The sequence below is a fragment of the Hesperophylax consimilis genome, chromosome 23 (genome assembly GCF_061612785.1).
Source record: "Hesperophylax consimilis isolate HC1 chromosome 23, BYU_Hcon_1.0, whole genome shotgun sequence".
Classification (NCBI taxonomy): domain Eukaryota; kingdom Metazoa; phylum Arthropoda; class Insecta; order Trichoptera; family Limnephilidae; genus Hesperophylax; species Hesperophylax consimilis.
The window spans coordinates 7654079-7681978 of NC_142858.1; the positions used below are offsets into that span (position 1 = coordinate 7654079).

Consider the following 27900-nt stretch of genomic DNA (forward strand, 5'->3'; position numbering starts at 1 on the left):
AAAACGTAAGTTTTCTGATATGTGCCTAAAATAAGTGTTCTTTAAAAATAAAATGAGTGAAAAAGCCCGCGATTGTTTATTTGACATTATTACTGAGCTGAATAATAAAAGCAGTTGTTATTTGTTGTTTTGTTTCAGATGTATCAACAATTGCGTGACTGTGGCATCGGACGGATTGAAGGCGCCGGCGGAGGACACAACATCGTTCCTGTGGCAGTTGAGGAGAGAATCCTGAACTTAATTACCGAAGACCCCACGCTGTCCGTGCGTCGGGTCGCTCTGATGATAGGACACAGGGAACACATGGCGGTATGGAGAGTTCTGAAGAAGCACGGGCTCAAACCTTTTCACTATAGGCGCTGCCAAGGCCTCATGGAGAATGACCACTTTTCCAGAGTCGTGTACTGCAGAAGAATGCTGCATAATGTCATAAGAGATGCAGACTTCATGAAAAACATATTGTTTACCGACGAAGCACAGTTCACTAAAACAGGAGTGCTAAATGTGCACAACTTGCACCATTGGGCTGAACAAAACCCCAAGCTTGTTCGGGAGTCGTCGAGCCAGGACAGATTTTCCATCAACATGTGGGCAGGAATCCTGGGAAATCAAATACTCGGTCCAATCGAGTTGCCTCCCAGACTAAATGGACCGATGTATTTGGAGTTCTTACAAGTGCAACTGGGCGAGATTCTGGAAGATGTGAACCTCGAATTACTACGGAGAATGTGGTTCCAGCACGATGGAGCCCCACCACACTATTCGATTGCCGTGCGGAACTACTTGGATGTCGAGTTTCCTGGTCGTTGGATAGGCCGTGGAAGTCCGGCCATTGCTTGGCCACCAAGATCACCCGACCTGACCCCCCTGGATTACTACCTGTGGGGGGCTCTCAAGGAAAAAGTGTATGCTAAGCCAATAGCCTCAAGAGAGCAACTGCTCGAACGAGTGATGGAAGCCGCTGCAGAAATTAAAGCAAATCCTGCAAACTTAAATAATCAAAATATAACAAGACTACACGCTTGCATCGAAAATAATGGTAGTCACTTCGAACAAATGCTCCAATAAAAAAATTAACATAAACTACATGTCCGCATTTTCATTTATTATTTATTGGTAAAATTCTCACAATGTCATTCATTTACACATCAATATTACCTACATATCAATATTTAATAAAATCTGTAGAAGAGTATGCCCGTCGGCATTCAACAAGTTTTTCGACAAGTGTGTCGAAAAGCGTCTTCTCTCTTTCCTACACACTAAATATTAATGGTTAAAAATGAGACGACTGATGCTTGTAAGCGCGCCAATACGTAAAAACAACGAAACTCGAATAAGAATTGCCAGGTGGGTTTTTTAATCGCTTTAATCTGACTTTAAACAATAATTAAACACGTAAAAATTATTTAATATAATATTACAGTACAGTACTTTGAACCTTCGCAATAAATTTATTTGATTTTAAGTTTAGTTTGTAGAACTCCATTTCAATTTAGAGATTTTTTTTATTTTAACAGTCTTATTAAAAAATTTATAAAAACAGTGTGTTTATAAACAAGTTCTGCTAGTTGTAATTATTATTACGCGTGACAGCTGTTTCACCTTCTGACGGCATTATCAAACTTTGGTAAAGCCACTTACAGACGACGTAAGTGATAACTTTCTTTTTTTATTATTCTGGCTTTATTGATTTCCGAGTAAATTGTCGTAAATTATTATTTGCTAATCCCAATATTATTTGCTAATGCTAATAATTAAGTGAAATTTTAAACAATGCAATAATAGGATTATTGCATTGTTAATTTCACTTAATGTCGTTGGTATTTCCAACTGATGACTCAGGGGTTTATTTCCCTGAATAATTAAGTATTTTGGGGTCTAATTATTATGCATTTCATTACATCCGATAATTTAAACAATTTTTATGTTGAATTGGGGTAAGTTTTATGGCTAAGGGAAGGAGTGGAAGGTGAGGAAGTACCTGGATATTCAGATCTGGTCACCAAATACGGCTAGTCATTTCAAGCAACGTTTAAATTCTAAACCTGGATATTCAGATCTGGTCACCAAATACGGCTAGTCATTTCAAGCAACGTTTAAATTCTGAACCTGGATATTCAGATCTGGTCACCAAATACGGCTAGTCATTTCAAGTAACGTTTAAATTCTAAACCTGGATATTCAGATCTGGTCACCAAATACGGCTAGTCATTTCAAGCAACGTTTAAATTCTGAACCTGGATATTCAGATCTGGTCACCAAATACGGCTAGTCATTTCAAGCAACGTTTAAATTCTAAACCTGGATATTCAGATCTGGTCACCAAATACGGCTAGTCATTTCAAGCAACGTTTAAATTCTGAACCTGGATATTCAGATCTGGTCACCAAATACGGCTAGTCATTTCAAGCAACGTTTAAATTCTAAACCTGGATATTCAGATCTGGTCACCAAATACGGCTAGTCATTTCAAGCAACGTTTAAATTCTGAACCTGGATATTCAGATCTGGTCACCAAATACGGCTAGTCATTTCAAGCAACGTTTAAATTCTGAATTAATTAATCAATTACGAAAAAGCGTGGGGTTAAGAATATTTTTTTTAAATTATAGTTGTAATTTATTGTCGATTTTTTAAAAAAATTGCGATATTTTAAATAAAATTTAATAATTATTGTTTAAATAAATTAGCAATCTGGCAGCATTCATTTGCAGGTGGTCAATCCAATGCAGTCATGACGTTTGTGTGAGTGCTTTCCTTTGTCTCAGTGTGTTGCGCAGCAGTTTTATATGAACCGTTTTTTGATTCATCGGGATTGTTTTTAAAACTATACATTCTTTGTACCTTCAAATTAGTGGAAATAAACTTAAGTGTGTCAAGCTGCTCGTTATATTCCGGTAATTCTGGAAGGCTTTTAACATAAGCAATAATATTCATAAATCACATTCCGCGAAGCTGTAAATAACTAAATTTATTAAAAAATATACGTTGTAGGATAGCCTAGCAAGTAACATTTTGACAGAGCACTTACGGTGATTTAAAAAACAACGGCGCTGTTCAAATAATCCAATTATTATTATTGATAAGTACCTAAGTGAGGAAAATTGTTTTTAAAAGTGCTCAGAATTATTGGACTTCGATTATAAATTCAGGAAATCTACTAATTAGTTTCTTAGTTTCAAAATTAGACTATTTAATACGTGAAACGCGTAAGAGGTGAAACCAAAGCATTCCAGAGGTGAAACAATTTAGATACAAAAATAAAACTGATGTGTACAATACAAGAAGACAATCAGTGATTCGCATACGAAAAATGTGAATAATCATTATTGTTAAATAAAATATTTCTTTTCTGGTACTGGATTATGTAATACGGGCTTCGTTCGCAGCAACACGCGAGAGTTGCGATGTTGCTTTCAAATTTTGACAAAGGATAAAACAGTGGTGACATGTGGTGAAAATATGTTTAATTAATTTTTTATTAAAAAAAAACGTTACCGGACAGCAAAGTGCACATAACATTTTTTACTCCAAATGTGCTAAGGAATAGCTGGTTAAAGTTTGTCGGGTTAGTGCCGATACACCCTGTATAGACAGAAAAAAATCTCATTCGGTGCCTACTTATTATACTATACACCAATGAAAAACTCTGAATGTTAGATAGATGTCATTCTATGTTTATTCCATAGATTCCATGTTTATTTCAGAGTTTTTCATTGGTGGTTATAGTTGGCAATTATATTACGTCACAATATTTCGTTTCAAAATTTCGACCAGAGTTATACCATCATGGCCGTTAGAAAACTTGAAAAATTACACCTGTCAGAAATTTAAACAAAAGAAGTACACATTTGAAATTTAGAATTAATAAATTTAAAAAATAATAATTTTGGTTCCTACTTCATCGCTTGTCTAAGTTGTTCCCACAATATGTTGCAATTTTTAAATACATTCAATGTAAATCCAGGTTCTAGAGTTCTTTGATCTGGTGTTACAGACACAGAGACACACAACTATTAATATAAAAATTAAAATAATTTTAGTTTCTACTTCAACGCTTGTCTAAATTGTTCCCACAAAAGGTTGAAATTTTTTAATACATCCAATTCAAATCCAAGTTCTAGAGTTCATTGAACCAATGTTAGAGACAGAGATAAATATTTTTTATTTGAGTTTTACATATTTGAAAGTGTTTTCCTTCAATAAGGATCATGAGTTGATCTACAGATTCCTGACATCAAAAATGTTCAAAGTCTGATACTCTAGTGCACAGCATCTTCTATTAATATACTAGCTCATTCCAAGATGAAGGCCTCAGCACGGGCAAGCCACACAGTGAGGCCAACATTACTGGAAAACTTTGAAATGTAAAAAAAAAAAAAAAAGATAATCATTATCAAGAACTGAGGGACCATATATTTTTCAGTGATCTTTTTTTTTAACATTATTTCTGGCTTTCACCCTTCAAGGGTGTTCTTGGCCATCATTTAAAATTATTGAGAAATGAAAGGTGAATTTAAATATTAATTTTATTTAAATAGGCAAATTTCAAAATTATAATGAAAATTGGAGTCGAGTTCAGACTTAGAAGAGACGAGATGTTGAATGGAGGGGAGGCAATTTTAGATAAGGCTTGATAGAATAGAGGATATTTGTTTAGAGAGGGACAACCAAAAAATATGTGATCTAAAGTTCCCACTTCTAGACCTATTATTGGCAAGGTTATCTTGAGTGGATTTTTTTTCCTAAATCCAAATTGAGATGGAGAGAGAAGCTGTTTACTCTCGACAAAAAATTCTAATCGGTTTTTAATTAATTTTTCATAAGGTTTACTGAGGGTGGATGAAAAAGCGATTGGTCTGTAGTTGGATCCAGAATTTGGTGATTTGTTTGTTTTTAAAATAGGGATGATTATTTGACAACTCCAGTCATCAGGCATTATACCAGTCTGGAAGATTTTATTTAAGATGCTTAAGAAGTGGTTTAGAACATTATCATTACTATTTTTGATTATGCTGTAAGGTATACCATCTCTGCCTGGAGATGAGTCCTTGACTGTTGATAAACAATTTTTTAGCTCAATTAAGGTGAACGGAGAGTCTAGCCAATGATTAGACATAGGAGTATTATAGATGGGCGTTATTTCATCTAAGTTAGGTACAGAAGGGGGGGCAATTTTGTCCAAAAATTCATCAATCCATTTAGAATGAGACGCTCGAGGAGATGGTGAACTGAAGGAAGATCTAAATCTTCGGATCATAGACCAAACTTCCGAAATTGGAGTGTTCGGAGATACTGAACTGCAGAAGTTGTACCACCCGGATCTTTTTTTTGACCTCAATACCCTTTTGGCATTGGATTCAGCGTTTTTGTATATAAGATAGTTCTCCATAGTCATATTGTAACGATAGGAAAGAGATTTAGCTTTCCGAATTCTTACTACTTTGGAACATTCCTCATCCCACCAGGGAGTTGGAGGGAGTTTTTTGAGAGATTTAGTTTTAGGGGGAGGATTTGATTTATTTATTGCAGTTATGAGCATTGATTTGAATTTATTATAATCATCTTTGACGGAAAATATATCGGTGGCGGGTGAATTTAATAGGAACTTCTCCATATGAGAGTTAAATTCATCCCATTTGGTGTGTTTCGTTTTAATTTTTGTCGAAATATGAGACTTGTCTGATTGGAAAGAAGTTTGATAAGTAATGGTGATCGGGAAATGATCACTGGAGCAAGGGTCGGGGGACACCACCCAAGAGGAGAGAGAAGCCAAACTAGTAGAACATATCGATAGATCCACTGCACTGGGGTTTGTGCTGGGGCGTGAGATCCTAGTAGGAGATCCGTCATTCAAAAGGAAAAGATTGGATTGATCTAGGAAATCCATCACACTTCGACCATCTCGGTCGGAGAAAGCAGAACCCCAGACGGGGGAATGGGCATTAAAATCGCCTAATATAAAGAAAGGAGGGCTTAGTTGACTTACAATTTGCAACCAAGTTTGTTTATTGAAGTGGGCTGTTGGGGGAAGATAGACTGAAATAAAGGATGTGTCCTTTATTTTAGCTGCAACCATTTGGAAGTCAGCATTGGGGGGCATTCAGTGATCTTCTTTTAGAAAAATTATTCAATTCTTCCGTATATTGTATCGGCCTAGTTAAAAACCACCATTCAGAAACAAGCGTTGCTTAAAATGGCCTTAATCGTGTTTGGTGACCAGGTCCAAGTAACCACATACTTTCCCCATATTTTCACCCTTTTGGTAAAGCCATAGTTTCACCGGCTCCAGACGGTTTGGAACATTTGGGAACCCTGTGCGGTAGATACTCGCATTAAAAAAGGTATAAATATGAAAACTTAGACTTTTCAATAGATTGTTTAGTATACGTAGTAAGCTTTCATAAAGAAAAAGAAGATTGCTGACGATGGTTTGAAAGGGAGATATGTAAATACCAATGTTAGAGGGAGCACGCTAATGAAAGGAAGTGAGCGAATGTCATCAACATATTTTATAAAACACAGAGCAAAAACCTCTATACAAATATTCTAAGTAGTAATTAAAGAAACACCGTGAATTTTGTCATACCTATAATATATCTAATAATAGAACCAGATGTGTTTTACATAATTTTTTGAAAAAACTTTGAGTTTTTTTTCCATCGAGGGAATTTTATATAATTTATTTTTCTACTTGTCTACTGAGTAATGCCAATTTATTGATTGCAGGCAGTTTCCTTATAAACTTTTAATACATTCATAATACATCGGAACACGTCTCCATGCACCTGCATTTGCCCTGATAACATGTAATGACGTAATTCAAAAATATAATGATTTTTATGAACACGTGTTCCGACAGCTTGATAATACACTTAATTTAATTTAAAGTAAACCTATAAATATATTTAAAGGAAATTTAAAGGAAACCTATAAATTTATTAATTAACGACCTGCAGTTCCGTTTTCAACCTGATCAATTTGAAGAGATTATTAACAAAATAGTAATATTTTGAATCAAAAAGTTTTCTTCGTGTGGGTCGATACATAGTATCAGAATGAGAGAAGAGTATGTACGAGACGATGAATGAATGAGATTGAATAAAGGAGCGTGTGTTTAAAACGCAGTTGAATGGCGGTATATTGTTAATTTAAGTTGTAAGTTATATTGTTAAATCATCTTCAGAACTTATATAGTTTTTTTGAGATATGCGAGATGTATAAAAATGTCATGTCCGCCGACGCGACACGCCCGATTCGGCACTTGGCGTTCGCAGTGCCCGCGGTAAGACCGCCGGCACTTCCCGCTACGGCCGGGCTGGATGGGCCCGTCCAAGGCCCGTCCCGTCGATCACGCGGAGAGCGCGCTTCCCACGCGGCTTCGGTGCCAGTGCCGAACTCGGAGCACGAATGCGAACACGAGACCTTAAATCACACCAAAGTTCTCTAGACTGAGTTCACAACAGATTAACGCACTCATGATAGACATACTATGATAGTCATGTTTGATGGTATTATAAGCAGCAAGCCGGAGTATGCTAGTGGTGAATGGAATCGGAAATAAAAGATAATGTATGGAGAAGATCCGTGACAAATGACGTAATATTACAATATTATATTTAGGACTTGTGAAATTTACCTACCGAATGTTAGTAAAGTTGAAAAATTATGACATCTATCTAATGTCAATATAAAATACAGTTCCATGAAACCATGCGCGTTTGTCGGTAACGTATCTTTGCTCCATGTTATGATATGTTTATGTTATGTTCATGGTATGTTTGTGTTATGTTTATCTTTATGTTTTATAATCAAATTTGTTTACTCTCATATGTTGTGTTTGTTTATAAGATTGCCAATTTCATAGTTCTGTTTAAAAAAAACTCTACTAATTTTAGAAAAATCTTTGGTTAAATAACGAAAAGCGCCCACTTATATTGTACACAGGTTCCTATTTTTATAATTTTGTGATAACCTACTGTTACCAGCTCTGTACCGTTTATGTTAAGTATGTTATGTTATGTTCATTATATGTTACGGCCGGTATAGTCCAGTGGTAACGCATTGGACTGCCATTCCGAAGGTCGCGGGTTCGAACCCGGCGTGCGCAAATAAATTTTATTTGATTGATTTGTGTTATTTCACAATTAATTAATTAAAATAATATATAGTATAATATTTGCGGCACGTTCCAGAGTGGAAGATACTACCAGTATCGCCCTGGTGTAAGACCACCATTCAGAATTGAAACGTTGCTCCAAATGGCTTTAGCCGTGTTTAGTGACTAGATCTGAATAGCCAGGTACTTCCCCACCTTCCTCTTTCCCTTCTTCCCCACTTACCTTCAGCCTCACAACATCGCCCAATTGGGGATGCCATAGTCTCACTGGCTCCAGACGGGAGCAGTTGGGACTCTTGTGAGGTATTCACTATAAAAATAAAAAAAAATGTTATGTTTATGTTATGTTTGGTTTATTTATGTTACGTTTTGTTATGTTTATGATGTGTAATCAATTTTATTCTGTAATTTGTTGTATTTATTAAAAAGAAAAAAGTTAATTGTGTATGGCCAAGATCACCCCTAATGGGTGAAAGCCAAAATAAAGAATAATAAATAATAAAAAATATCTTTGCTCCATAAATAATTCTTTTCTCTATTAATTCAAATAAGCTTTTGTCTAACGCAGTCATGCTCAACCTGCGGCCCGCGGGCCGCATGCGGCCCGCCAAGCTATTTTGTGCGGCCCTCGTTACATTTAATATCAGGAACATGATTTACAAAATCTGGCATTATATATCACGTTAATTTGAGATTAATTGCGACTTTGACGTACAGACATTGAAACCCGAAGAGGATAGTCGTTGTCGTTGTTATGTGTGTATCTCCAAAAAACAAAGATTTGACAGTCAAATATGCGCGCAAATAATTTTGCTCGTGGCAACACATAAATTTTTGACAGCTCCAAAGTTAAACGGTTACCAGTGTTATATATGATTTAAGATTTTCACGGCCAAAAGTATTTTTGTTATTTGTTTTTGGGGTATTATGCCGTGTTGCGCTAACTCCTTCCTTAGCCAACGTTTCGGACAGCATTGCAGTGTCCATCATCAGGGCAGATGTGTTATTACCAGTGTTGCCAACGAAGGCGATTTATCGCCATTTAGGCTACTAAACATAACAAAAACCTCTTGAACTTACCTTTTAAACAAAAATACACCGGTATTTGACATAATATTTTTTGCAACCGGAAAAATGTGAGGAAATGGAATCCCGTAGCTACCCCCCCCCCCCCCCGGATTTCGAATAATAAAAGGGAGAAACAATCTCACGTAGAATATTTGTGGGGAATATGTGGGCAGAATTTATGTGAGTTCATTAGAATTACTGCAACTGAAATTCGGCTAAAAACGGCGACATTAGGTCAAGATCCGTTGGCAACCGATGATTACTCAAATGAGAGTGGTTTATTTATGACTCAAATGGTTTTCCAAAAAAACGGGGGTGGTGGGTTTCATGATATTTTTTGTCATACCAGTATAATGTTGCGGCCCGCGTAGCTTTACAAACCTATGAATGTGGCCCAAAAGAAAAAAGTTGAGTATTATTGGTCTAACGTCACCAAAACGAACACAAATTTCAAATAAATAATTATTTATGAATAAAATTATTTGGTACCTACTTTATCGCGTGTTAATACGATTTAAACACATATTAACAATTCCAAGTTTGAAAATAAAAGTAATAATGTTACCATCAACCGAAATTAGTATTAACTAGCTAAAGTGTACCCGGTGTTGCTGGGGGTTAACCTTAGGAGATAGACATATGCCATTTATTACTTTTCTTTAAACCTTTTAAAGATATACAATTCCGTACTGCATTGTTTTGATGTATGTAATAATGTTTAGCCAGCGTTAGCAATGAAAGCGCCCGAAAATATATATTTTTACCACTTGATAAAACATCAACTTTTATCTACTTTCAACTTATATAATATGCATGTATCATATACATAAACCTTTCGAAAGAAATCCTCTAAAACCTTATCAAAATCCGTTGCGTAGTTTAGAAGAACTAAGCGCACAAACAGACAGACGCGGATAGCGACTTTATTTTATACTATATAGAGATGTAGTTAATGCTTTACAAATCCAGAAAAAAAAGCATCAGGTATATCTTCTTTATGCGAGGATGCGATATGAAGTTATTTTAGGCGCTGCCTCTCCAAACTAAAAAACCTTCATACAAAATATTAACTACAACAACATCGATAATGTCATATTTTTCAATCTTACCACTCTATCTCAATAATAATAAAGTTTGTTTATTTCAGCTGAACAGAGCGTTGAGCGCAATACTTTTTTTACCATGTAAAAACATCTAAATAAAAATAAACCAATTACATGATATTGATAAAATAAAATAAAACATATTTATCACTTGTACTACGAAAAAAAAGAGTCTAAGACCGCCACTGAGATAAAGGTTTTAAGTAAAGTTTGCTAATCTAGAGTGCCGTGACTAGAAAAATCACCTGTAGCACTAATCACCTGAATCTTTTTAATTATGGAAATCGTGAAAATCTGTTCAAAAGTTAAGACACGTCCCTGCTACTTATCACAATTGTAAAACTTGCTCATTAAAGTAACTTTTTCAGTAGGAAAAAATGCTTTGAAGGCCTTCGTACATAGAACACCTACCTATAAGAGCTTACATGTAAGTGGATACTTTGGTTAAAGTTTACAAACTACTCTTTTACTAAACTGTTACTATGGTTAAATAATAATGAAAGATGGATTTATTATTTAATGGTATGGAACATCACTTTTTACTAAGCTGTTACTATGGATAAATAATAATTAAAGATGAATTTACTATAATTTAATGGCGATAGAACATCACTTTAAACTAAGCTCTTACTATGGATAAATAATAATTAAAGATGAATTTACTATTTAATGGTGATAGAACATCACTTTTTACTAAGCTGTTACTATGGATAAATAATAATCCAAGATGGATTTACTATTTAATGGTATAGAACAACACTTTTTACCTATCAAAACACTTTTTTAACTTATTTATTTCTGACCGGACAGGCTTAACTTAATAATGGGCAAACTCAGACGGGTACAATTTGAACTAAATGTTTTTTTATGCGATACCGCACAATAGTCCCAATTGCTCCCAACCATCTGAAGCCAGTGATGGCAACTCCGATCGGAGTATGTTGTGAGGCTGATGGTAGTGGGGAATGAGAAGAAAAAGTGTAAGGTGGGGAAATACCTGGCTATTCATATATGGCAACCAAACACGGCTAAAGCAATTTCAAACAACGTTTCAATTCTAAACAGTGGTCTTACACCAGGGCGATACTGAGAGTATCTTCCACCCAAGAACGCACCGCAAATATATTATACATGATTTTAAATTTGTGAAATAACGCAAATTATAAAATAAAATTTACTTGCAAAAACTTCACTTCAACTTTACTTCAAAAACGCCGTGAATATAAACACTATGTTCTATGCTCCTACTGCGAAATTTTAAAAAAGCAACACAACAAAAAAAATCTAGCATAATCGTAGCTTTATTTTTGCGAGTAGTGCAAGTGTTTGTATAACAAAATGGCTCCCTCAAATTTCAAATCTCTTTTTTTAATTAGTGTGTCTCTATGAACGTTACTTCTGGCTACATTTATCCATTTATACATTGGGCATGACCAATTGCCACTCCTTAGAGACAGGTATTATTTATTTTCAACATGTTACAATAGGTATTACACATAAGAAATAATACAAGAAAAGTTCCAATAAACTACTTTGTAGTAGTTTGAAATGGATACTTTTCATGTTAAAAAGAAAAACACACTTATTTTACTTTTGATCTGCTTTAATATATGTTTTTATATTTTCAACCGTATAAAACAGAACAATGACAAAAACAAAACATGATCAAATATTTGGTTAGGTTGGGGTAATTCTGACCAAGTTAGATTAGGTGAAGTAGGATTTTTTGTTCCTTCTATTTTTAAAACGTATGTGTTCTGTTTTGTCACTGTTCTGATTTATCGTTGGATTATCACAGTGAATGAAGCTTCTGGAAGCGACCTAGGAAGATGTGGCAGTAAGGACACCAATGTTCAACGTCTTTGCAAGCCTTCACCATGAACGGTATCAGACAACAGCCAAATATACAACTGCAAGACAAACGAAAATATTATTAAATAATGCTCCTTATTATTTTTATCCTGAATTTACTGTTGTGTGTAGTTCACTTCAGTTAATTCTATATCGATGGATTTAATTTTAAAGTATACTTTTTGTATGTCTATATCTATATGTATACGTTTTGTATTTTATTTGCAATCAGAACGATCGTATAATGTTGTGGTCCAATTACAAAAACCTTTTAATGTTATATTTTTTATGTATTTGTAAAAGCATTAACTTTGTGGCTGAGCATAATTTACAATAAAAACACATACATTTGTTATTGCCTACCTTAATTTTATTTACACTCTATCGGTTTCGGAAACACTAAAGATAAAGATAACAAATTAAGCCACTGAGGCATCTACCAACTATGTCGCAATGATTGCCCATCGTTACAATCTACGTTGACAACTAGAAATATATATTACAATCACGGAACATTTCAGATGTTTAAATAACAATTATTTTTCAGAGTTTGCCGATCATGTCATTTCCACCGATCATACTTTTAATAAGGATACAGGGCTAAAAAATTATTCAGTGTAAATAATAAAGGCAAACAATTAGATAATTTAGAAACACTCGAAAAGAAAAATCCTTAAATAATAACTCTTAATAGTTTAATGAATAACCAAATTAATATATCTTTTAGTCCCATTCTAGATATATTTCCAGTTACCACTCTGTTCTTTCTGGAAATCCTGTAATTACCCCTTCCACTTTGTTCACCTCTCCTCTAACGCCTAATTTTTTTATTGTAGATTATATTTTAATATTTTCCTGATGAAGGAAGGGTTTTTCTGAAACAGGTAGAGTTTTAAAATTTTAAAATTTTATGATGATTGAGTATAACTGCCAACACTCACCCAAAGCAGCAAAGCATCGCCGACAGTAGGTAGGTTAACATCCCGGATTGGTAGCGGACTCTAGTTAATATCGCAAAGTGGCAGTTGGGGCAGATGATCTGGATAGGTTCGGGACCTAGATCGGGATCTGACACACATAAATAATTTTGTTAAAGCACGAAGATGGATAACGAAGTTAAAAAAAATACTGTTGACAACAGTAACACATTGTCTGGAACATACTTTACAAAACTGATTTTTAATTTAGGTTTGATCTTAAAATTGCAGCAAAATTAAAACGAAGAACTTGTCATAAAATATTGATGTAAATTCATTGTTTTGCTTCTCCATGAACTAAAATACTTGTTCCCGGCTGTAATTATTTGAAACATTGAGTGTTTTTTTTTTAAATAATTTGTGCTTATATAGTGCGCGTCTCTGCATTTTTATCAATACAACAATCCTTGTTTTTAAAAGGGCGCTTTGGGAAATCTTTGTATTTTTTTAGGTGAATATCTCACAAATTCCGAATGCACGGCGACCATAAATGACACCATGGAGTTTCTAATAATTTGGTTATGTTGTCATTTGAGAATTTAAATAATAGATATTTACCTAACCTCTAATCAAGTACCTACATTACAATTATTACGACAAATCGGAAAAAAATGAATAAATACGATTATTAGTTTAGTTTTATGGTAACATAACTAACATTTACTTGAATATTTTACTTACAAGTATATACAATCATTCTACAAACATGGAAAGGTCACTTTAAACAAAAAATTATAAACATTATGAATCTCAATTTGACAGATTCAAAGACTTCACATTCAAACGTTCTAAAAATATAGTTTTTCGATTGTTTTAAAAATATTTTAACATTATCTACACAATGGTGCGAACTTATTTATTTTTCTTCAATAGTTGCAAAATTACTTTGTGGCATCATACTTAGTATATTTATATTTAATTTTTTAACTGACTAACTAACTAAGCATTTCCCGTAGGGGTAAGCATAGAGGATGGACCGCCAAACATATCGGTCTTTGCACACACTCCTTGCCTCATTCAGATATTCTTCTGTAAACTCTTGACATGGCCTAACTCAAGTAATTTTTTATTCATTTTTATTTAAGGTTATTAACACAATCACGTGCGCTACCCAACTCAATAGTTCAGTTCAGTTCTTTTTCAGTTCTGAGCCGGGTAGCAGTACAATTACATATATAAAACAAAAAAATTGAACTGTAATGTTTTTACCGTGTCCCCTAACTTCTTCTGAACGCATTAATCTTTTGTTACGTTTGATTTGCAACTTCTCGCGGTTTATCAACCCTTCAATCTCAACGAATTAATATGTCACGTTGTGTCAATTTTTTGTTTCGACAGGGATTAATTCATTGAAGGATCCTTTTAATTGGTTGTGGTAACTTTGGTTCTTTTTAGATGAGGCGTGTTACATTCTGTATGGTTTGAAAATAAGACAATGACCGACTACCCTGATTTTAACTACCTTTTTCTACCTTGTTTGCTCGCCCAAACGTTTCAGGATGCTGCAGTCGATAATGTGCTAATATAATGAGACAATTAATTACAAGTACATGAAATTCGCTATAGATAATTCAATTCAAGATGCACAAAATTCTAAGTTAATGATTTGACTAGGGATTGTTAGTTTGTGAGTTATTTCTATGAGTAGGTATTTTCGGGAATAGCTAGAGACAAAACATGTGTTGCTTTCGATTGGTCTCCGTCCAAATCCCATCCATCAACGTGACCAGCTCGAGAGCAGCCAAGTTGATGGTCCAATCCCAACACCTCCAGAAATGAATTGAATATCGCTCAGCGACAGATGAAATAATGACATGTTTTGCCTCCTGCCGGAGGGTGATGAAGGTGGAATGTGGGTCCTTGGTGGTAACTGATGATGTTGATGTTGATGATGAATGATGAAGATTCATCTTATACCGTTAGGTACAAGGAGCTGCTCCGGTCCGGTGGCATGATTGCCTGGTGTCAGGAACCATTTGGGTCACGTGGGTAGCGCGAGGTCTAGGTCGCGTCAACCTCCCCCAAATCGATGATGAGTTAAGCTTCGCCAGCATGCCGAAAGTTAGGAGTCCACTCTACTAACCTCAAACATAAACATATACTGAAGTGGTTTGCATCAGCAACGTCAGGAGTTCGGGAGTCCCGTGAACACCCCTCTGGTTTACGCTCGTAAGGATAATGATGAATTCAGCTTCAGTTTGTTCGACTTCGCCTCTGCAGTCACGCTACTCCAAATAGCTCCTGGCTCCAGTCTATACAGCTTCTCGTTCCAGTAGAGGTAATGACACATATTTATCATATGTACAATACAGAACATACTTCAAGTCTTTCGTCCACACTCAAAATAGTCATGTCAATATTTAATTTGGATGAGGGCGTCCATCCGACATAACGAATGTTTCCTAGACGGGAGATTTTACCCCACTTCAAAGTCATGGTCATTCGCTCTATCGTTTGTCACCCTCTGTTCGCTTCAAATATCAAAGAATGGTAGAAATTGATATCCTCGACTTCCGGCGCTAAGGATCAGGGATACTGGAATCATCAGGTCGTGAATCTGAAATCATCCGATCTCCGTCAGCTCAAACGGTTTCAGTCGGAGTCAATTTTCAACCTAATTCTGGATGACTTCTCCTCCTATAGTGGGGTAAGTACTTATTGAATTTGGCAGGAAAGACGTCAGAAATCGCCGAAACAACTTCATATTCGTCACGATCCCTTCGTTCTGTCAGCGAGAAAATCCTCTCCATACGCCAGACAAGAATAGCATAGCCCTTATCCGCTTTGTTCCTTCGTCTACCAGCTAACTCAAGTAGGAAAGCCCATTAGCAATTTTCGTTCCCTTCGATTTGAACTCCGTGAAAGCGTCCTCTCACCAGCTGAAAATACTCGAAACAGGGGTCTATTCAGGGTGACTATCTAAGGCTGGTCCGCCAACACCTTCGACAGAAACCGGTGCTTTTTACGGGAATAACTCAACCACACCAATAGCAGGGGAAAAAGCCGGCGCTGCTATACTAAAATAGACTTTATCTCGGTATCCAGGGTTATCGACTTTGCTAACACAAAAGTCCTTATTAGGCAAGCCAATTACAAATTTCGTTCCCTTCGCTTTTGTCGCTTTGGTAAGATAGGACAGCCTACGGAAGATTCGTACACTCCGTCCCCGCCAAACTTATGCAAGATGAAAGTCTCACTTGATAGAATAGGAATGCCAGACAGATGCATTCTCTCGGCGGCTAGCCTCGATCCGCTGCGTTATTCCGATTCAAAAATGAATTAAAAGAGTGATGTTTGAATAAATTATATTTAATTAAATATATTTTATAAATTCCGTATAACCTAATCGTTAAATATTATTACTGGAGAATTTTTAAATCATTTTGAATTGCAGAAAAAAAATTGTCTAACTCATAAACAATGTCTATTGTCGAATGATCTAAAGCGGTTTCAGGGTAACCGTTCTTCGTCCTTTTTGTAATGGCCAGGTCTCGTAATTTATGGTCTCCTTTTCTAACGGGTACCTATAGTGCTCAAGTTAAATACCCCTACTTCAAAATACAATTGAATTATTTGGTTTACATTAGGGAAATAAGTGTTAATAACTAGATTATAATAGACTTACCGATACATCTTAGTGTCAACAATCCAAATAATTATAATGAACAAACACAGTCACATGCAGTAAAATACTCATGCTGTTAGAAAACCACACCTTCTACACTAAATGACTTTAGCTGCGTTCGCGTCCCGACGATTAACTCTTGTTGACGCGCTCCCTAGTTTGTACCGACTCGACTATCCTAAAACGCTGACCGATCCTGATTATCCCTGACCGTCTCCCAGACCTAGAAACTCTGACCCCCTTGACTCTATTTCCCGCCTCCCAACGTTTTCAAAACCTGACTCTCTTGAACCGCTTTTTTTCACCCTCGACTATCGACTTTCTTCTTCCGTTCTTCAACGCTGACTGTCTATCCGCCCGGGCTCCTTAACCACGACTATCGACTTCCTCCTTCCGATCTTCAACGCTGACTGTCTATCCGCCCGGGCTCCTTAACCACGACTATCGACTTCCTCCTTCCGATCTTCAACGCTGACTGTCTATCCGCCCGTCTCCCCGCGCTTTCAAATCCAGACTCCCTTCTCCCCAAACCAACCCCCCCAAATCACCATATGCGATTTCTAATTTATGTTCTTTTGAATTCTGAATGCTTTTTGTTTTCAAAAGACAGAAATGCACTAAAGGAACACATCAATTATGGCCCTAGAACCTGTCACATTAATTTTAAATTGTTTCAAAACCAATAAATTGTTACTTCTCCAGTAAAATGTCTAACTCTTTGTTCAAAGGATGAAACTTGACTACCCCCAGTCCAGTTTCCCAGCCCAAATTCGCTCTCCACTGAATAAAATCTAAGAATTCAAACCACATCCCGGAGGTCTCTGACGATACAGTGCATGTTCCCATTTTTTTCTCTACCCTAATAAATCTAAACACTTGTTTCTAAAACAGCTTTAAGGCCAACATCTGGTAAACCCTTACTTCGTGAAATCAACTGAAAAATTCTTTCTAACCATAATAAATCAACAATAAAAAAAATTTATCCCAGGGCGAGTCCATCACAGAACAAACTTTATTGTGACAGTTCTTATTGAGATGGAGTAACCCATAAAAACTTATCATATCTATATATTAAAGCTGTATGTGAAATTCGCTCAATTGCTCAACATAAATGATGTACCCAAAATAAATAATAAATACCATGTAAGAAGGAAAGAAAAAATGCAACACAGAAAAACGAAAAAAAAGAGAGAGAGAGAAAAAGAGTATTCAATACATTGGAGACACATTAGAAACCATTTTCGGTGTAAAAATTACATTTACTCAAAAATTATGTTTATTAACACGGACGGTTTGGTTCACTTGAACGTGCCATGTTTTCTTCGGTCGTACTCGACTTCTTTTACAATTCACATTTGTAGTGTAATATTCTTACATTTCTTTCTTCGTACTTTCGCTCAAAATGCCAAAACCATCTAAATGTCCCTTTCTTAATATTACTCATTATGCTTTGCATATTCTTCACGATCTCCACATTTCTCACACGATCATACTTACGCATCAGGTATCTCATTTCGACAGCATTCAGTCCTTCATCTCATTGATTTCATCCTTCCTCTACACGTTCCACGGTTCACTGCAATACATCAGGGTAGGTATTAGAAGAGCATTGGGGACTGCTTTTTTCACATGATTTTGCTAGCGCCAACCGCGTTCAGTCATAATAATAATAATAATTGGATAATTTGTAGAGCGCCGTTTTTGTGAAAAATCACCTCAAGGGCGCTGTACAATTTATTTCCTAGGATCTACTTTTGTTATTTAGACCAACTGTGCCAACACGAGGTTCGTCATCCGTTCAGGTATGTGTATGCCGCCAATATAGCGCTGACATGTGTCTGCTGCCAATAAAGAGCGCTGACACAACATCCTCACATAGATAACAAACCTTGGCAGCACCACTGGGACGTTCGACGAAGACAGAAGATGGAGACTCTGCTGCAAGAATCCTAGGTGGCGAAGGAACTGTACCAGCTGCTGCAGCGAGAGAGACCACTGCGTCCACCAACAGTGCCAGCACGAGGTTCGTCATCTGTTCAGGTATGTGTCTGCTGCTAATATAGCGCTGACACGTGTCTGCTGCCAATAAAGAGCGCCGACACAACATCCTCACATAGATAACAAACCTTGGCAGCACCGCTGTGACGCTCGACGAAGATAGAAGATGGAGACTCTGCTGCAAGAATCCTAGGTGGCGAAGGAACTGTACCAGCTGCTCCAGCGAGAGAGACCACTGCGTCCACCAACAGTGCCAGCACGAGGTTCGTCATCTGTTCAGGTATGTGTCTGCTGCTAATATAGCGCTGACATGTGTCTGCTGCTAATGAAGAGCGCTGACACAATATCCTCACATAGATAACAGACCTTGGCAGCACCACTGTGCAAAATCACCTCATCCTAGTCTATTTTAGTCTCTCTAGTCACTTCCTAGCCATTCATGCCACTAAGTGTATCCTCTCGACCCTTTTGGACTCTTTCCTGGCTCCAATACCTAAATAAAATCCAGCAAAAAAATTACAATTCTTATTGTCGTGATCCGACGATTTCACACCTCTGTCTCAGACTTTTAGGGCTCGCTTATCGCAGGCTATCATAAGCAAAATCTTGAACCAAAGTCAAAGTGAAGTGTATGTGTGTCATCTGTAACAAAATACATAAACAAAAAAAGAAAATAAAAACAAAAACTTTAAATAAAATATGGCTTATCTGTTTTCTAGGTAGATATCCTCGGTTGAAGAGGTCCCGTAAATCCCGACAACACTTGACTAACTTGAGGGGTCAGGTATAAAATCTTTGACTGCATTGAGAATCTTTGTTCTAGCTTCACTTTCAAAATTCAATCGGTTTAAAATGCTATAATAATTGCAAATTCCGGCTAAGCGGTAGAAGTTACGCGCATTTCGTGAAATAAGAAGGTAAGCACTATATAAAACGCGGATGCTGAACATTTTTCAGCGATCTTCTAACAAGGGAAACCTTCTGGAAGGATTAAACAAACCATCACATCGATAAACTCTCAATAAGGGTAAAAAATTTGGTTCACATATTCTGAACATAATTATACAACAGGATTAAAGAAAAATATATTTCGGACTTCGTATTGACTGGGGAGAGTTTGGAAAAACAATTTTACATCCGTTGTTATTATCCATATTAGAGTCATTATGCGTAAACTATAAGCTCCAGCGATGAGCTCTTAATAAAATTTAATATCTTTTATTTTCGATACAAGTACATATCTCGGTCTGAAATTACGTATGCAGTACCCATCGAATTAAATATTAAAACATGTAAAATGTCCTACATCGGTTCAATAACAACTAAATGCCTGATTGGCTTGGTTAGAGGGGACTATGAAAAACTGTTAAATATTGTCAATTAAAATTATAATTAGTAACATATTAATGACACGCATAGAAAAAAACCTAGTAGATATTTTTAATAAAAACAATTTCAATTCGTTTGGCATTTTCACGAGAATTTGGTTCCTTGGAACAGGCAATCTGTCTAGCTAGAAACTAATATCGACCTGAGAAGACATAATAACACTTGAACACATTTAATTAAAATAAAATCAAACGTTTTGTACACGATATCGAAAAAATGTTGCTATGGATTGAAAAATCAGAATGATTAATATGTAAATACTTGTATGTTCATTGATTCATCAGGTCAGGACTACACTGTAACTAGAAATACATATTATATTGAAAAATGGTGTAAATCATAAAAACCTTGCTTAAAAGTCATTTCAAATACATGTAGGATAACGAAAGATTTTTTAAATATTTATGTTGAGGGATCAGTAGGATTTATAGGCCCTGTTAGGAGTTCTACCGAGCCGAACCCTCTGATATGAAAATATCTGGAGTCGGTGAATTATTTTCCTATTGATCTCTGGTGATTTGACGTGTTGTTCTTGTATTGTTTTGTACTTATTTTGCTTATATAATGCACTTGCATAATGTTGATTGACTAGATGATCATTTGTGGAAAAGTGTGTGTAAGGGCTTAGTTTTTCCTATGGGGAAGATTAAACCCGGACATAAAATCGGAAAAAGAATAATAAAAAATACGTATGATTTTTATTCAGGTGTAACTAGGTACCTAAAATTTTCTTCGTCCGTTTTTACTGTTCTATGTGCTACTTTCTACTGTCTTATTGTTGGATAATAGTTTGTTAACAAATGTTATTAAATACTAATAATGTTGAATTTACAATTTTTTTAAATAAACCACCAAATTCAAACTTGCACGCCACTGATATCAATCCAAAATGTATCGCAAATCGCAAGATGTAAATTTAGATTACATACCACCCACTTCGCAACCATGTTAGGTTCCTGCGGAATTTATACGTCATCAAAATTTTATGGAACAATCAAAGATTCTAATAAAACTCTAATATAGCAACTACTATGAATTTTGATCTATCAATACATAGTAAATCCATCTTATTTATTAGAGTTTTACGCGCCGGTTCATTGTTGGTATAGTTAAGCCGGCCTTAAAACAGGTTTACACCGAGGTACTTATTCAAGTTATTCCCAATTCTGACCTTACACGCCGCATAATATTTACACTGAAACTATAAGAAATTTGAATAACTTAAAGAATTTTTTAACATTCAAACAATAGAAAATTTAATTACTAAAACATTTGTTAACAGACATGAAATATAATATAATAATCATATTATGCCCGTCGTTCATAGGATTCCCAACTATCCGATATTCGATGATTCTCTTATCTTAGCGACTACCGCTATACATCTGCGCAGAGGATCGTACATGGGCACACATTCCCGACATTTTGCTTAAGTCGCTGGTGACGCCAATCTTGTCGACATTTTAAACATAGCGTCTTTTATGTCAGACATTTTGTAAAAATGCGTGTGCTTTAGATAAATGTTATGAACAAAATAGTCGACAAAGATTGACAGGTTATAAAAATGAAAGCCACAGAAACTATTTGGTTGTGAGTAAGGTTGTGGCATTCCAGTTTTGTTATTTTGAGAATTCACCAATGTTCGGTGGCAACGCGGTTCTCGTGATTTCAGTAGCGACTCAAACTCGGCGCGTCGAGTTATTTGCGAGGAAAGTACCAACAACAGTATCAGATACTTGCATATATCTGTGTAAGAAGAATCTTAGAGTCACAACTGCCTAGTTCTAGTGGGAGAGTATAGAGTCCCCAATTTGGGGTGTGCTGTGAAGGTGTGAGGAAAATGTGGAGGTGATGTAGATAGGAAAGGAAGGGTTGACAGTGCCTGAATAATGACTATTCAAATCTGACCACTAAGTACGGCTAAAAAAACAGTCAATATGAAAATCATAAAAAATATTATGTGACACCAACACAAGAACCTGAAATCTGCCTCGGAACATGAATTCCTGGTAAGGAAATATCTAAAAAAATAAATAAAAACATGCCCAAAGTCATATTAAGCGACATTAACTTTTTTTTATGCTAGTCTCTCACTAGCGAGATCCTCAGACCATATTCTCCTCCATATTTACTATAAGTATATGTTTTCAGTAAGTTCCACTTTTAGTCGTGATATTATATTGTGGTCGAAAATGAGAACGACGTTTATAAAAATACAATGGTATTTATCAGTTAGGTCGATAATAATTACTTAACAGATGGCAAGAAGCGGAAACAATGCGTAGACTAAAAACGAAACGCGAAAGTAAAGCTTTGAAAATAGAGCAATCAACAGACAATCATAGCAAAGAATTTCTGGATATCGATATTCTGGATATGCCAACAAATTGTTATTAAAAAATATATATAAAATCCATTCATAAAAAAAATTCATATTGTTCAAAATAAATAAAGCAAACACGAGAACATTTTTTATAAAGACGTTTGGTTACTTTTCCTTTAGTAATATTTGCAAAAAAAAAATTATATAATAAATTCTACGACCAAACAGCTGACATAAATCATATGAGAAGACCAAAAGATGTTGGAAGCTAGCTGGATCGATAAACACGCTGCTCGAACAAGAAAAAAACTTAACGTTCTTTTCCCCAAACTCCATAAATTGAAGGATCGTATCTTTTTCTGAGCAAATAGATTTCCAAAACTTATGACCATACCAGAAGTTACATAATACCCGGCTTTGCACAAGATTTTAGGTGTCTTTATTTTCGAAATCTCTTTTCTTACTGAACACTTAAAGTTATGAAATAAATTTATTTATTGGTCCTTTCTTATCATATTATGATTTGAGGTTTGCACGACCAACAGTATCTTATATTTTTGGGGTATTATATCGTGTTATATCACTGCCTTATTAGATATAAAATTTCCATCATCAGGGAAACTGTGTGATACAAAAATTACACATAATCTGAGGATGATGATGTCTGAAAGTTTGTCTTAAGAAGAAGTTAACGCAGCGCGGCATAATTCCCCAAAAATAAATTACTGTGTTTATTTACTATGTTTTTACAGTCTATCTAAGTATCATTAAAGTCACAGTTTATCAATGTTTTTCAAAAGTTTCAAAATTCAAGGGATTGAAACAAAAATAATTTATTTTCTTACACATTTTCAAATTTCTCGATTAGCGTTTTTTTCAGGTAGATTTTGGAACTATAATTCTATTCTACGAACAAATAAAAATACATGATTATCTTATTCACCGGAAGCCACCGAAGCTCCGTAGCTCACGTTGGAAACTATTTTACGTATTCTAAATAATTGCGCTGATCTTGTCAGTACAATATTAAAACCAGAGCAAAATTCACGAACTTAAAATTTTGTTTTCTATACAGGGTGTATCGGCACTAACCCGACAAACTTTAACCAGCTATTCCTTAGCACATTTGGAGTAAAAAATGTTATGTGCACTTTGCTGTCCGGTAACGTTTTTTTTTAATAAAAAATTAATTAAACATATTTTCACCACATGTCACCACTGTTTTATCCTTTGTCAAAATTTGAAAGCAACATCGCAACTCTCGCGTGTTGCTGCGAACGAAGCCCGTATTACATAATCCAGTACCAGAAAAGAAATATTTTATTTAACAATAATGATTATTCACATTTTTCGTATGCGAATCACTGATTGTCTTCTTGTATTGTACACATCAGTTTTATTTTTGTATCTAAATTGTTTCACCTCTGGAATGCTTTGGTTTCACCTCTTACGCGTTTCACGTATTAAATAGTCTAATTTTGAAACTAAGAAACTAATTAGTAGATTTCCTGAATTTATAATCGAAGTCCAATAATTCTGAGCACTTTTAAAAACAATTTTCCTCACTTAGGTACTTATCAATAATAATAATTGGATTATTTGAACAGCGCCGTTGTTTTTTAAATCACCGTAAGTGCTCTGTCAAAATGTTACTTGCTAGGCTATCCTACAACGTATATTTTTTAATAAATTTAGTTATTTACAACTTCGCGGAATGTGATTTATGAATATTATTGCTTATGTTAAAAGCCTTCCAGAATTACCGGAATATAACGAGCAGCTTGACACACTTAAGTTTATTTCCACTAATTTGAAGGTACAAAGAATGTATAGTTTTAAAAACAATCCCGATGAATCAAAAAACGGTTCATATAAAACTGCTGCGCAACACACTGAGACAAAGGAAAGCACTCACACAAACGTCATGACTGCATTGGATTGACCACCTGCAAATGAATGCTGCCAGATTGCTAATTTATTTAAACAATAATTATTAAATTTTATTTAAAATATCGCAATTTTTTTAAAAAATCGACAATAAATTACAACTATAATTTAAAAAAAATATTCTTAACCCCACGCTTTTTCGTAATTGATTAATTAATTCAGAATTTAAACGTTGCTTGAAATGACTAGCCGTATTTGGTGACCAGATCTGAATATCCAGGTTCAGAATTTAAACGTTGCTTGAAATGACTAGCCGTATTTGGTGACCAGATCTGAATATCCAGGTTTAGAATTTAAACGTTGCTTGAAATGACTAGCCGTATTTGGTGACCAGATCTGAATATCCAGGTTCAGAATTTAAACGTTGCTTGAAATGACTAGCCGTATTTGGTGACCAGATCTGAATATCCAGGTTTAGAATTTAAACGTTGCTTGAAATGACTAGCCGTATTTGGTGACCAGATCTGAATATCCAGGTTCAGAATTTAAACGTTGCTTGAAATGACTAGCCGTATTTGGTGACCAGATCTGAATATCCAGGTTTAGAATTTAAACGTTACTTGAAATGACTAGCCGTATTTGGTGACCAGATCTGAATATCCAGGTTCAGAATTTAAACGTTGCTTGAAATGACTAGCCGTATTTGGTGACCAGATCTGAATATCCAGGTTTAGAATTTAAACGTTGCTTGAAATGACTAGCCGTATTTGGTGACCAGATCTGAATATCCAGGTACTTCCTCACCTTCCACTCCTTCCCTTAGCCATAAAACTTACCCCAATTCAACATAAAAATTGTTTAAATTATCGGATGTAATGAAATGCATAATAATTAGACCCCAAAATACTTAATTATTCAGGGAAATAAACCCCTGAGTCATCAGTTGGAAATACCAACGACATTAAGTGAAATTAACAATGCAATAATCCTATTATTGCATTGTTTAAAATTTCACTTAATTATTAGCATTAGCAAATAATATTGGGATTAGCAAATAATAATTTACGACAATTTACTCGGAAATCAATAAAGCCAGAATAATAAAAAAAGAAAGTTATCACTTACGTCGTCTGTAAGTGGCTTTACCAAAGTTTGATAATGCCGTCAGAAGGTGAAACAGCTGTCACGCGTAATAATAATTACAACTAGCAGAACTTGTTTATAAACACACTGTTTTTATAAATTTTTTAATAAGACTGTTAAAATAAAAAAAATCTCTAAATTGAAATGGAGTTCTACAAACTAAACTTAAAATCAAATAAATTTATTGCGAAGGTTCAAAGTACTGTACTGTAATATTATATTAAATAATTTTTACGTGTTTAATTATTGTTTAAAGTCAGATTAAAGCGATTAAAAAACCCACCTGGCAATTCTTATTCGAGTTTCGTTGTTTTTACGTATTGGCGCGCTTACAAGCATCAGTCGTCTCATTTTTAACCATTAATATTTAGTGTGTAGGAAAGAGAGAAGACGCTTTTCGACACACTTGTCGAAAAACTTGTTGAATGCCGACGGGCATACTCTTCTACAGATTTTATTAAATATTGATATGTAGGTAATATTGATGTGTAAATGAATGACATTGTGAGAATTTTACCAATAAATAATAAATGAAAATGCGGACATGTAGTTTATGTTAATTTTTTTATTGGAGCATTTGTTCGAAGTGACTACCATTATTTTCGATGCAAGCGTGTAGTCTTGTTATATTTTGATTATTTAAGTTTGCAGGATTTGCTTTAATTTCTGCAGCGGCTTCCATCACTCGTTCGAGCAGTTGCTCTCTTGAGGCTATTGGCTTAGCATACACTTTTTCCTTGAGAGCCCCCCACAGGTAGTAATCCAGGGGGGTCAGGTCGGGTGATCTTGGTGGCCAAGCAATGGCCGGACTTCCACGGCCTATCCAACGACCAGGAAACTCGACATCCAAGTAGTTCCGCACGGCAATCGAATAGTGTGGTGGGGCTCCATCGTGCTAGAACCACATTCTCCGTAGTAATTCGAGGTTCACATCTTCCAGAATCTCGCCCAGTTGCACTTGTAAGAACTCCAAATACATCGGTCCATTTAGTCTGGGAGGCAACTCGATTGGACCGAGTATTTGATTTCCCAGGATTCCTGCCCACATGTTGATGGAAAATCTGTCCTGGCTCGACGACTCCCGAACAAGCTTGGGGTTTTGTTCAGCCCAATGGTGCAAGTTGTGCACATTTAGCACTCCTGTTTTAGTGAACTGTGCTTCGTCGGTAAACAATATGTTTTTCATGAAGTCTGCATCTCTTATGACATTATGCAGCATTCTTCTGCAGTACACGACTCTGGAAAAGTGGTCATTCTCCATGAGGCCTTGGCAGCGCCTATAGTGAAAAGGTTTGAGCCCGTGCTTCTTCAGAACTCTCCATACCGCCATGTGTTCCCTGTGTCCTATCATCAGAGCGACCCGACGCACGGACAGCGTGGGGTCTTCGGTAATTAAGTTCAGGATTCTCTCCTCAACTGCCACAGGAACGATGTTGTGTCCTCCGCCGGCGCCTTCAATCCGTCCGATGCCACAGTCACGCAATTGTTGATACATCTGAAACAAAACAACAAATAACAACTGCTTTTATTATTCAGCTCAGTAATAATGTCAAATAAACAATCGCGGGCTTTTTCACTCATTTTATTTTTAAAGAACACTTATTTTAGGCACATATCAGAAAACTTACGTTTTCTCTTCATTTATTTCATTTTTTTATAGTAAAATGTATAACAAAGTGTTTTAAATTATAATTTTCTTAACTAGGTACGGTTGATATCTTGGATTCACAGGGGTGAAATTGAATTCAAGTAATTTAAATAATCCCATGGTGAGAAAGGGAGTGAATTCAATTGCAGTGAATGATGCATTTATTAGAGATTAAAATTAATTAACTTTTTAAAACGCCGTTTAGTGACCACTGAACACAAATCACCTAAAGTACAATTTACATTTTTAAAGTTGGTGGCCCCTTGTTATGTTTTTAATGTTCCCAGTTTAAATTTCAAAAGCGCTTTTTGGCATTATCAATGAATGTAAATAGTTTCAATAAACAATTGATAGGGTACAAACCTGGACAAAGGTAGCATGGTGTGGGACGCGTCTTCCAGGAAACCTCATGCGATACTCCCTTACGGCTGCTCGTGAATTTCCATTGCAAAATCCATAAACAAAAACAATATCTGCTTGCTCGGCAGGTGGATAATTGAGGGGCATATTTCAACAGTAAAAACTTAGATAACAAAACAAAAACGAAACTAGAAACTTGATGACATGCGAACTCCCAAAACAGCACTGACCACTGATACGAGACGGGGTGGCGGGAACCACACGGGACTTGAGACAGAATATGTGTGAAAGAGATGACAGTAGCGCGGCGTTGCCAATTATTTTACCCCTATACTGTGGGCAGTAGCGGAGTGTGGAAATTTTATTTATTTTTTGTTTTTAAAAGAAAAAAAATGTTACCGGACAG

General features: G+C 35.7%; 2 protein-coding genes across 2 annotated transcripts in view; one reads left to right on the forward strand and one right to left on the reverse strand.

Moving 5' to 3' along the window:
- twz (BTB/POZ domain-containing protein twz) overlaps window positions 1-27900 on the forward strand; it is a 154704-nt gene that overhangs the window by 65865 nt on the left and 60939 nt on the right. The gene's annotated exons all lie outside the window — the stretch shown is intronic.
- Window positions 12086-27880, reverse strand: LOC149412281 (uncharacterized). The gene is made up of 3 exons (XM_089645673.1): window positions 27498-27880; window positions 26659-26981; window positions 12086-12203 (listed from the first exon to the last, which is right to left on the reverse strand). The coding sequence occupies exons 1-3, from the start codon at window positions 27639-27641 to the stop codon at window positions 12086-12088; spliced, it is 585 nt and encodes a 194-aa protein (XP_089501799.1). The 5' UTR covers window positions 27642-27880.

Coding starts and splice junctions, on each gene's coding strand:
- LOC149412281 (XM_089645673.1), bottom strand. CDS start 27,641: ATGCCCCTCAATTATCCACCTGCCGAGCAAGCAGATATTGTTTTTGTT. Junction 26,982..27,497: donor ACCATGCTACCTTTGTCCAG/GTTTGTACCCTA, acceptor GTTTTGTTTCAG/ATGTATCAACAATTGCGTGA. Junction 12,204..26,658: donor GACTTCATGAAAAACATATT/GTTTACCGACGA, acceptor TTTGTCTTGCAG/TTGTATATTTGGCTGTTGTC.